Consider the following 12,637-nt stretch of genomic DNA (forward strand, 5'->3'; position numbering starts at 1 on the left):
GCCAGATTGGAAGCTGGGGAGAATCGTGGAAGCTTCACATGGAGAAAGCTGCCTAGGTGAGGAGCCAATGAGAGGATGGAGATAGAGGAAGACTGATGACATTTGTGACTTTGGGTTCAGTCTCCTTTTCCAGTGCCTGCAAAAGTGTCTTAGGAAATTCTAATATATAAAAAAAAGCTACCCATCAGATGATATTTAGTATGTGAAAGGATTTAAATTTTATTAAAAAATGTACATTTTCAGACCTCTCTGGTGTCCTAGATTTATGAACAAATAGAGCAAAACCAGACAGAAATCATTACATAATCACTTGTATCTTAAATGCTACTACAAGTACCTACAATTATTTTTTATGGGGAAAAAATGAGTTGGATATTTCAATGTCATTATCAAATCTCAGCCTTTTTTAAAAATCCACACATCTTTAGTTTTGCTGCTCTGCAAGCCCTACTTCATTTATTAGAAAAAATCTATATTATTCACATTAGGATTTTCACTGAAAAAAACAATTAAGGAAACTAAGCTCCCCCCAAATTTAATATTTATTTTCTCAACCAGTACATAGAGATATCATATAACATTATAGATTTACTTAAAGCTATTTATAGAAGATAAATTTCAATGTGAAATAACTTTTAAAAATATAAACCACATTTTTCAATTCTACTCAGTTTTAAACGTCTGCATACCTTATTGATTTGAAAATAAATCAAAGAAGGAGAAAGTATACTGAAGGCTGCCAATACAAAGAATAATCCATAAGCGAAAAGTTTAAGCTACAGCTTTGAACATTACAGTCGAAAAATATAGACAATAAGTGATACACCACATATAGTACCCATATCACTCACTAGCTGGAGACTGCCACAATGCACGAACACATCTGTGCCTGGTCAGACAACTTTATTAGATGTTCGCTGATGTTCATTTCTTGGTGTGTTTTTAAAAATACATTATGTGAAGATCTAGACAACAGTTACTCATATTCAAATTCCTTCTTAGAAGTAAACAGTTTGTTCTCTATGGCAGAATTACAACAGAGCAGCATGTGGCATCACTCCAGCATCTCTAGGAAGTATTTATTAATCTCCCATGGATGGATTTGGGTCCAAGCTGAGAGCTCTAAAGTTAGCTGACAGGGTGAATCACTTATACAATATTCCCATTTTGTAATTTATGTAAGTGATAAGAAGAAATGGTTGAATAGAAATTTTGTGCTTTTGCTATTATTAGCATTAATTATTGTTTGCATAGGGTAACCTAATGCAGGTGCATTTAATGATTGTATCTTAAAATACCTGACAGAAAGCTGAAAAAATATTCACAGTTATTTTGACCTCTTGTGATTATAGCTTTGAACATGTTCAGAGACAAAATTGGTTTCTTCCCCTTCATAGCTATAGATAGAACATTAAATAATTTTTGAAGATTAGAAAAAAAAGTTTCATTGAAAGGTAGGCACTTTTGAAGTTGGTACAAATAAAGAAGTAATCTGAAAAAAATAACATTCTTAATGAGCATATCTTAAACATAACATTTTAGGAGCAATAACTATCTGTTTTGCTGTAACTGTTAAACATTTCATTCCTGAGATTTTGGAATCAATTAAAATTCTTAAAGTAAGCAAAGAGGAAAGAAATGTTCTTCCCAGAGGGGAAGCTGAACTATGGATCAACATCTCAGCCAATTACTTTGTCATTTTTCCATACATCAGATTTTTCATTTAGGATATATGACACTATACCTTATTCCTTAACTGGCCCCAAAATATGCCACATTTTTAAAGAGCTGAAATGTTCAGCTGAAAGATGGCATATAAATAAAAGTTATCATTACTAAAGATTTGCCATTGTAGGTAGCCTAACTCTTTTAAAATGCTAATATTGAAACAAAATGAGGTTGTTTTTTTTTACATGTGGTTTGATTTAAATAACATTCAAGTATCGCCTTTAAAATGATGTTCTGAAAAGCATTAATATTTATGAACCACAAATTTAAATACATTTTCTGAAAAGCAGAATATTCCTTGAATATCTTTTGTCTTAATCGTTACTCAAACTATAAGAATCAAAACTGAGTTTTGGTCCACATTATAATTTTGAGGTTTCTATTTTCTAATCCATATACTTGACTAATTATGTAGGAAGAAATTAACATCAAGTGCATGAAGGCAAGAGTCAAATAATAACATTTTATTTAAAAAACTACATTCACATGAAGACAGGGCCTGCGTATGAGCCACGTGCGCTTATTTGCAGAGACGGCTGACACAGAAGATATTCACTGAGCTTTTACGTGCACTGGGGTTGCATCGTAGTCTTGAAAATGAATCCCCTTAGAATTTGTTATCTTCATAATGGCGCCATTTAAAGCATCATCTTCGATGAGGGTTATTAATCCACCGGCAATCATTGGTGGGCTAAAAGCGAAGGAAACACTGGTGTTTTAAAACAAAACACACAGGCATAATTTTCACTTGGGAGTTGCTTTTGAATAATCTGGTGCCTTTAATATGTCATAGGGAAATGTGTATCAGGAAGCTATTGTTACCCCCGTTCTTTCTATTCAACTAGATATTAACTAAATTATATGATAAATTCGGGAGTAGATTCCCATGCCTAAACTTCTGTCATGGGGAAAGGAAGGGTTTATGAATTTATATTTATTATTTGTGTTTAAAAATTATTTTTTTAAATCTTTATCCTATCAGTATATCGTAGACTTATCTGGTAGAAATGTTATTAGAGTAGGAATAAGAATTATAGCTAACATTTATTGAATGTCTGTTACTGATCTGTTGCTGTTTTAAGTACTTTACATGTGTCCCCAAAGATTGTTTTAGTATTAGCCCCCTTTCACGTGTGAGAAAACTGAGCTCCATGGATAAGTTCATGGTCAGAAGTGGAGCCAGGATTCGATCCCAGATGGTCTGATTCCATCAGCGTAGTAGCTACGACTTTGTACTGGAAATCCCACCTGCTCTGACTCAGACACTGTTCACCAAACATGTGTGCTGATCCATTGTTTGGTATGAAGTTAGGGGCCATATGAAATTTTACAAAGGCTGTATGTAAATGTTCCTTGGACTTTAGGCAGATACGGAATCATTGCTTCTAAAGGTAAAAAAAAAAAAAAAAAAATCACCTTTTCAAACAGTATCTGACTATGGTTGAAGATATTAATGATGCATTGTCTATATCTTCAAGCAAAATTCATAAGGTAGAAGCATATTCTATTCGGAAACCCAGGAAGAATATTTTCTTTTCAGAGTTTGCCAAACCAAAACTTTGAAGCTTGCATTTGTTTCTCAAATTTAAAACCTCATTTTCCCCTTTTTATTGCTTCTGTGTAGATAGTACTTCGCTCCATCATATAAAGAAGGTAGGTATAGTTTTACTTACTCCATAATCCCATAGTATTTCATCATGTCCTTGATGTGATCCTTATACTCTATATATGGTCCCATGTTTTCTTCTTTCTCAATGGTCTCGAGGATGGGCGTATTAACAAAGCCTGGGCAGATGGCATTTATTCTCACACCGCTTTTCATGAGATTAGCAGCCATCTGCCGATTGGAAATAGAAGGTGGCAGGTTTGGGTAGTTTTATAAATGCAGAACATAGGACAAACATAATTAAAGCTCTTCAGAAGACTCTGATGTGAAAAATACTGATCCGATACCCTTCTGCCCTTACAATGACGACAATGCTACAGTTGGTTGGTAGCAGAAAGTAAAAGAATTTGTACGTCAAGTGCTGAATTAACTCCTGAAAGCCTCGTCTAATTAATTTTTTAAAAGTCGGTATTACCAGACAACTCCTGGAAACAATGATCTAAACTGCTCTTATCCATTGAACTCTGAGAAAACCTGAAGGGGAGGAGCTGAGGTTTAAAATTAATATCGCAAGTTTTCTTTCAAAAATGAGGGTTGTATAAGAGGATATTTGCTTAAAAGATATTGTTAATGGAAAGTTGTAGGACCTTGATTGTAAAGATACGCTTAATTATCTGGAAGGCAACTTAAGTATCTTCAGACTAACAATCCTTGACTTAATTTTCAACCTACTGATTTTATTCGAACTATTTGTAAAATAAAACGTACTTGATTATTTGAGGATCCTCTTTGTTTACTTACTAAAACGTATTTGTAACCCCCCCCACACACACACAAAATCAATAGGCGTGTAGCCTTCGGGGTCCTCTGTGGACAGACAAGGAGCAGGGAGAAATGTGAGTTGCCCAATGCTGATGTTCCAGCTGAGATCAAACAAAATAACACTCTGTTTTCTTGTTTCAGCTCTTCTAACTACAAACAAGTGTCCTTTTCACGGTGTATTTAGCCCATGTTTTTCTCATTTTTGTGCTTTTTGTTTGTGATTTTGTTGTTTAAAATGCTCCCCGTCCCCAAGCATAATGTTGAAACGCTGTCTAGTGTTCCTAAGAAGGCTGAGAGGCGCCTTACAGAAAAAATACAAACCTGAGGTGTAAGTGCTGCTGGCTACGAGTTCAACGTCAATACCACACATGTTAAATAAGGTTTTGTCAAACAGAAACTCAAGGGGAACTTTAAACGGAAATTCACATATGTATTGATTGACTGATCAAAATTCTGTGACCAGAGGCTCAAAGGAACTTCTCTAATTCAGTGTTTGCGAGTGATTTTATTGAACACAAGTACCAGAAATAAGAATTGATTGTACAAGTTTCCAGTCTTGTCACTGTAAATAGGAGATTTCTGGTCTTTGAGATTTATTTTGTTTTTTAATACCTTTATGTGTTCGTTAAATATTGAATTAAAGATTAAGTCCTTGCAAATTAATTTAAAATTTCCAGTCAATTTGAATTAAGATTGTGAGAGCTGCTTATCTTCCTTTTTAGATTGGACATTTACTGGTCACAAATCTGTTTTCTTTAACCTGAGTATTTCTTGTATGGTTAATATTTTTCTCTCCATCTGTCTGGTCTCTCTCTCTGTCTCATCTAGACTCACCACAGCAGGGACCGCCCAATGTCCTCACCTCTCCTACACCTTGTCCTCTCAACATACTCTCTAAATAGCAGCCAGAATGGTCTCACTGAAATGGAAATCTGATCTTGCCACTCTGTGTGTAGAAAAACCCATCGATGGTTTCATTTTGAATAAAGTCTAAGCTCATTACTACAACCCCTAAAATGCCTCCTGGTCTGGCTCCTCCTTGCATCGTCAGTCATTCTCATCCTCCTTTCCCCTTGCTTGGACAGCTTCATTCAACCTACCTTTTTGCTCCCAGTTATTATGAAAAGGCAAGCATTCCCATTTTATAACATCAATGCAGGTGGTCAGTGAGGTCTAAAATGTTTATAGAGCTAATTTTTCTCTGCACTTCTCATGCTGGGCCTCCATGGAGACACATCCTTGACTGCTCTTCTGAGTGAATCCCCGCCCCCCTCTTTCACCTGCCCCCATGCTCACGCCCATTTTTATCGCATCTCCAGTGACAGCTCATGCCTGGAGCACACTGAAAATTCTACTTAAGCAAGGCTGAAGCTAATATCCTTTAGATTTGGAGTCAATTTTAAAATTAAAGACCTTCTTCCCATTATTTAGCCTAGAGGATATTTTTCAATAACACATCTGCATCTAGACTCTACTTCATTTTAAAATTATCTATTTTTTATTGGTCCTTTTTCATGTGATCTGACACTATTGTTTTTATAAAAGATTGAAATATAATATTTTTCTATCTTTTACTCAGATGTATTGAATTCAGAATTTACTCCTCTTGACTGGGTAGAACTCGTGGTGCTTATACGTACAGAGAGGAAAAGAGATACTGGGTTTTATGTTCTCACCGCTGCTGAGCGTGTGAATCCAACTATGCCATGCTTTGAAGCACAGTAAACAGGCTGTTGTGCAACTGGCATGAGTCCTAAAACAAACACAAAATTTAAACAATTTATTAAACAATAAGCAGACGGAACCCAGTAATTGCTATGCAAATGAATAGTTTATTTCTGTTCATTTAAAAATTGATCTAGAATACACCGAATACACTTCGGTGATCTAAATACACCGAAATAATCACCAGACAGCTTTGTGAAACTCACTAGTCTTAGCACGGTTCATTCTTTCTGTCACCTCTATCTACTGCACTGTCCAGAGTTCATGGCAGGTAAGTTACAGCCCAGAGAGGCAGCCAAGAGTGATATGTAAGGTTTTCTGTCTCCGTGACTTTCTGTCAAGAGAAGTCAATGCTATAAAGAGAATCATATCCTAACCCAATAAGTTACCATCTAATTTTCAGTTTTTCAGTCTAGATTTTTAAGAGTATATATTCTATATTTTAAAGACTTCCAAGTGGCTGAAGAGGTTTAAATTGCTTAGTAGAATTTAGAGATTATTATTTGTCTTCATTATAAATTAGGATTCATTTCCCTGTCAACAGTCACACCTCGAAGTGTTTAAGAAAATTAAAAGTTAACTCCTTTTCATTTTGATCTGTAGGAATGCCTGAATCTTCTTGGCCTATGGCCTCAGAAAAGAAAACCATAAATAAAAATGGTACTGTTTTATTTCCTTGCATAATCATGTCCTCAACACAACAGAAAAGTCAAGCAATGTTAGAATTTGTTTAATTTCCTACGTATACACAATAGTGACTAATCAAAAATATGATTCATTTCACGGTCTGGGGAAAAAAGCAGTATCATAGCAGTATAGCATTTTTCTCCCCTACTCCTGGCCCCATTCCCCCTGCCCCCATTAAACAACAAGGAAAACGCATTTTACATAGTAACTGTTGCTGATCAAGCTTGTTTCTCATAATTGTCAATTTACCATCTAATCAACAGTAAGACTTTTAACTAGAGCCATTTGTATATTTTGCTTTTTAACTAATTTCTTAACGTAACCAATCTTCACATTTTGTGAAATTTGTGATTTCTGAGCCAAGAAACAGTGATCTCTGATTACTCTAATGTTATTACTACCAAATGTCATGCTAGTAATACGCAATTATTCCGCTGAAGCATGCTCATCTCCACCCAGCTAACTAGTGCCGGAGTACCACCAATCAGCTGCGCGTGTTGTGCCAACGTTCAGCCATAAATGCAGACCTTAACCACTCCCTGGGTGCCTGCCAGGTCTCAATTTATAAACTACGTTTTCTCAAGAGCAGTTTAAAGCTCGAGAATGATAGTTCACACATTGTGCGTCCACCCAGTGATCTCAAAGTACTGTAACAGGTGGTTCTCATCTCGTTTTGTTTTGAAGTTAATTAAAATGTGTAATTTAATTAAGTTTGGCAATATCAGTCAACAAGCAGTCGTGATGCCTGCACAGGGTACACTATTGTGTTAGGAGCTGAGATAAAGACAATAAATAGTTGCACCAGGCATTGCTGCTTCTTATTCCCTAAGTTAGTTGCTGCTGTACCTTCTTAAACATTTCTCAAAGGCAGTGTGCTTGTACGGTGGTGTTCGCCAACTGCAGGAAATGCAGAGCGAACCTCCATCAGAGATAAGCTAGTTGACACAGCCATAAAAAGCACAAGGCCGCTGTTCCTAAGGGCTGTCAAGGATGAATTTGGAATGAATTTTTGTTATGTATGTTGAGGTACTGAACTTCTGAACCCGAGCTAGTTCAGAGTGTCACAGGACTGCAGTGAATCAAATACTGTTATATTGTTTCTGTTTAAGAAGCAAGCACAAGACATATACTTTCCTTTAAAGGTAGAACTGCAAATGCAACCAGACAGTGAAGGAATTTGCATTTTTAAAGTGGCACTTGGTTTTATGAATCTTGTTGTAATGTTCTAATGACATGTTCACTGCTCTCCTGCCACAGGTTTACTCTTGCATAGTTTTACTTTCTGAGATCAGATCAAAGGCTTCACGAATTAATTTTAGACATGCAGAAATTGAGGTATTACCGACCTATGAGTTTTGACATATGTGTACACCATGAAACCACACCACAATTAGCATAATGAACATATTGTCACCCTACGTTTCCTCATGTCCCTCTGCTGTCCCTTCCTTTTGCCTTCTCCCTCCCCCAGGCTGCCGCCATTCCACTCCTTTGTGTAGCAATAGATAGGTTTGCCTTTTCTGGAAGTTTATGTAAATGTAATCATATGGTGAAAACTTTTGTCTGACTTCTTTCACTCAGGATAGTTATTTTGAGATTCATTCATATTGGTAGTGTGTATCAATAGCTTATTTTTCTCTGTTTTTTCATGAATACTATTTGACTGTAAGGTTAAACTCATCAATTGTATATATATTCACCTGTTGATAGATATGTGGGTTCTTTATAGTTAGGAGTGTTATAAATAAAAGAAGTTTATTTTCCAGTTATTTAGTAAAGTTGGAATTAATTTAAATAAATAGCTTTCACCTCTACAGTACATGTAGAATTTTAACTGTTGCTTCTTATGTTTCCAACAGGTAGGATGGGTTAGTGATCTGCAGTCCTTTTCCCAACTTGCCAACTGACTTTCTTCCTTCTTTCTTTTCCAGGGATCTCTGAACTTTTTATTGGCTACCTGCCCCCTTTCTGCTGCATTAATGCCTCAGACTCCACTCTGCTGTCCACCACTGCGTGAGTGGTGGTCTTTCAGATGGATTGCATGGAGTTGCTGTTGTCCAGGTCATCACCAAGATCGAAGCCCTCCCCTTCTTCCAGCAGGTGACAGTCGGTGGTGATCTCAGTCCCCAGCCTGATCTTGATGTGTAGCAGGGCCTCACACTCCTCTCTGCCACGGCCTGGGTCTGGGCTGGCTCTGACTCTAGGTGAGGCAGGACCCGTTCAGCTGTTCCATCTCTATGACATAGCACCTGTTGTCCACCTTCTTCAGCCTGTTCTCCAAACTGGCCTGCAGATTCATCGGGTCCAGGTTGATCGCTAAGGATTGGACTGAACATCTCAGCTCCGTGAGTGTCATCTCAGCAGCTTCTATCTCAGCCGTCACTGTGGTGTTCTCCCCAGTCTGCTGGACCAGTATTTGCCTAGATCCTCTTGGTTCTTTTGAGCCAGCTTGTCATCCTGGGCCCAAATGTCTGCCATAATGTTGCCGAGGTCCTGAGATTTGGAGTCATCCAATCCATAGTCAACCCAATTTGGCAACCTGTTTTTTTTTTCTACCATTTACTTCCTCCTTGTGGTTCTTCACAAAGAGCAGCTCCTTTCAGGGCCTCAATCTCTGTCTCCAGCTGCAGCCGAGTGATAATGGGCACCTTTCAGAGCTCAATGATGTCACTCTGCATAGAATGGCACATGGCCAGCTCTGTCTCTTACTTAACTCTGAAGTCATCAGCTGCAAGACAGGCACTGTCAATCTGCAGAATGATGTGGGCATTGTCCACAGAACTTGCAAAGATCTGAGCCCTCAGGTCCTTGGTGGTCTTAGAATAGTGCCTTCAGCCTCTGACCTGGGGTCCCTTCTTTTCCAGGTGTTCCCAGGTTTTGCTCTCCAGTCTCCTAGCATTAGCCTCTCACCCTCTTGCAGGCAGGAGGCCAGGTGGACATTCAGTTATTGCATAGTTTCCTTCTCACTCTGGATGTCCCCTATGCCCGCCAGACCCCTGACCATCCCCGAAGCCAAGCCCCCAGATCCCAGCCACCCTGCATGCTGGTAGAGCGGGATCCAGAGACCTGGGGGCCTGAACGCCCAGTGCCTGCATAGATGCCAGCCAGGCCCAGTGGCTGGGTGACTTCATGTAGCCCAGGGTCAAGTAGTTTGTAGAGAAGCTGGAGCAGGTGTTGAAACTCATGTTGTTCAGGGAAGAAGGTGAGAGGCTAAGACTCAGGTTCAAGCAGCTCAACTGACTTTAATATTAAAGTCTGACTTTGAGAGTAAATGTAGAGATTTACTATCTCTACCTCGGTTTGCTGCTTTGAAACAGTCAGTTAAAAGAGGGGAGAAGAGCTCCTTTTCAAGCTTTTTTGTGACAACGATTTTAGCTGGGATGAAAATTTTTCAGAAATCAAACATTTTCTATGGGATGTCAGGACACATTTTCCCCTCACAGGTATAGGATTATTGCTATTGTGGTTCAGCTTCAATATTGGTTAACCATACTTGTTCCCTTAAACCCACACACCAACACATAATGTTTCTCTGTGCTTCAGACACAAATGTGTTCTGATGCTGGTAATAAGGGTCAACACAGAGAACTGTGTTGAGTAGGCCGAGTGTGCACGGTGCGGGTCTGGGGGCACCATTCATGTGGTAGTTCGTATAAACAGCACCCCAAATGCTTGTGCAGGTTACAGCTTACATAACTGTATAGGGCAGCCCTCTCTGGTAGGGAAGAGTAGCCAAGCAAAAGAGAGAAAAAAAAGGTAAAGGGATTAAGAGAAAAAAAACCCCAAAAACCTCACAGACACAGAAAACAAACAGTATGGTGATTACCAGAGGGAAAAGGAGGTAGGGGCGGTAGAAGAGGGTAAAGGGGGGATAAATGGTGATGGAAAGAAACTTGACTTTGGGTGGTGAACACACAATGCAATATACAGATTATGTATTATAAAATTGTACATTTGAAACCTATATAATTTCATTAACCAATGTCACCCCAATATATTCAATAAAGAGAGAGAGCAAGAAAGAGAAAGAGGAGTAAAAAAAAAAAAAGAAAGAAACAAGCTAAATGTTGGGTCATAGAAATTTAGGATAAAAGTATGTCAACAGACCTAGAGTGGTCACTGTTATCAAGTGAAGAGTCAAATGACAGTCGCTCTTTCTGAGATATGAACACGTGTCAATATCACTCATTTAAAAATATTATCTCTTTCTCGGTCTCACATCTTTCTCCAGCTCCCACGCCATTTCTCTTGTCAACAGAAAGTACTCAGAAGAGTTAGCACAGTCATCGTCTCTACTCCTCACCTCCCATTTGCTCCACAGCTCACTCTAAGGCCGACTCCAGGCAAACAGATCTTAACCAGCGAATCCTTCTGCTGTCCTTTGTTGGCTCTTTCCCCTTGACCATACCCATGAATATGCTGGAGGACTCCACAGTGGACCCTGGCCCTCTGCTTTTCTATGCACACTCTTTCCCTAGGTGACCTTATCCATTCTTTGGGATTAAATTCTTCTCTCAATGTCTCTGTCTCCCTCCCTCCCTCCTTCCTTATCTATCTATCTACCTATATCCACAGGCACACAAACTTCCTAGACTTAAATTCCAGGTCTCCAGCTAGGGTCTCTTACTCTATATGGAACTCTAGAGAAGAACGGTTGGGTTTTTTAATGCCCACTCATTTTCTTTCCTAAAATATAGTGTGCGCTAATTCAAAAGGTTTCGTAGGGGTGAATTCACCTTAGAAATATGTGTTTGGTACCAATTAAGTACTAAATAAAATGAAAATATTGTTTTAAATGCAGTCCATTGAAACATATAGAACCAATGGGAGGACCACCATTTTATCAGAATGTTACTTATAATACTTAGCTGTTTAAAAAATGTCTTCTTAATCAAGTTTATCAAGAGGGATTACAGCACAGTGGTTCTGGACTCTGGGCACCAGACTCACTGAGCTCAAACCCTCAGCCCACCACAGGGAGCTGCGTTAGGTTCAGAGGGGTAGCTGCTGGTACCACAGTGTTCTCCTTCTGTGAACTAGAGTATAAATAGTAACTACTGTGAGTTTTGAACAAGCAAATATACATAAAATACAGAAAACAGGGCCTGCCCCACAATAAGCACTACTATTTGCTATTCTCTTTGTAAAAAGACAAAGGTCAACATTTTTGCTTTAAAAGCAACATCTCAAAGTCTTGTTTTATTTGCTTATTTACCTATTTATCCACCTGTACCTCCTTGTGAAAATGTGTGTTTTGCAATAAAATGTCACAATCTGGTCCAGAGTCCTACCTTGGTTTGTTTCTGGACCTTGTCAAGCTGTGGACTGTTGCTAGTCCTAGTTCAAAAGGATTTACAGAAGTGCATTCATTTAAGATCTATGTGTTTGGTACATCTGAAGCGCAAAGTATAATGAAGGAGCATTGAACACTCTATTGTGCAACACCCACAGAAGGAACCCCGGCGTGGGGTAGGGTAGCACTTACTGGTCCAACAGTCAGACCGACCCTCTCAGCGTCAGGGAGTTTTGCCAGTATAATGACACAGGACCAATTTGTTGCTGGAATTAATTTAGTTTTTTCAAGCCTTGCAAATTAATTCCCACATTCACAGGGAACTTACTTGCCTTAGTGTGAAAGGATTTGAGGAGCAACAGCACAAAGGGTTGTGACAGTGAGGAAGGAGTCTCTGAAGAAATGTCATTTTATTAAATGTTGTGAGAAATCTTTTATTTGTGCTTAAAAATGAGTAACTTGCATTTAAAAAGGATAGGGGTGTGTTTTTTCAGTTTTATTCTAGGCCCACCATTTTGCAATTTTACTTGAGGGATTAGAAAATGGCTCTCCTCAAAATAGAACATGTCTAGTTAGGAACAGGCTTATTACGGCTGTCATAACTATAGAGTCAGAAAACAATATCACCAGAGGGAGAAATTCTACCCGCAAAACAGAGACATATTTTCTATAAGCACTCAGGATAATAAGACCAAGTGGCCACCGACTGATGAGATAATTATAAAACATTAAATGACTGAAAATTACATATGTAACAATAGAAGAAATAAGGAAGT

At 38.4% G+C, this 12,637-nt stretch overlaps 1 protein-coding gene across 2 annotated transcripts in view; it reads right to left on the bottom strand.

Annotated features, from left to right (window-relative positions):
* Positions 1 to 225: 225 nt before the first annotated feature.
* HPGD (15-hydroxyprostaglandin dehydrogenase) overlaps positions 226 to 12,637 on the bottom strand; it is a 29,592-nt gene continuing 17,180 nt past the window's right edge. The window contains exons 5-7 of one of the 2 annotated variants that reach the window (XM_045202426.3): positions 5,833 to 5,909; positions 3,402 to 3,565; positions 226 to 2,437 (exon numbers count right to left, since the gene is read on the bottom strand). In XM_045202426.3, the coding sequence (XP_045058361.1) occupies positions 2,281 to 2,437; positions 3,402 to 3,565; positions 5,833 to 5,909 (398 nt within the window). In that variant the 3' untranslated portion in view covers positions 226 to 2,280. The remainder of the gene's footprint in view (positions 2,438 to 3,401; positions 3,566 to 5,832; positions 5,910 to 12,637) is intronic. The other variant, XM_024568775.4, reaches the window with a different exon arrangement.

The sequence above is a fragment of the Desmodus rotundus genome, chromosome 9 (assembly GCF_022682495.2).
Source record: "Desmodus rotundus isolate HL8 chromosome 9, HLdesRot8A.1, whole genome shotgun sequence".
NCBI lineage: Eukaryota > Metazoa > Chordata > Mammalia > Chiroptera > Phyllostomidae > Desmodus > Desmodus rotundus.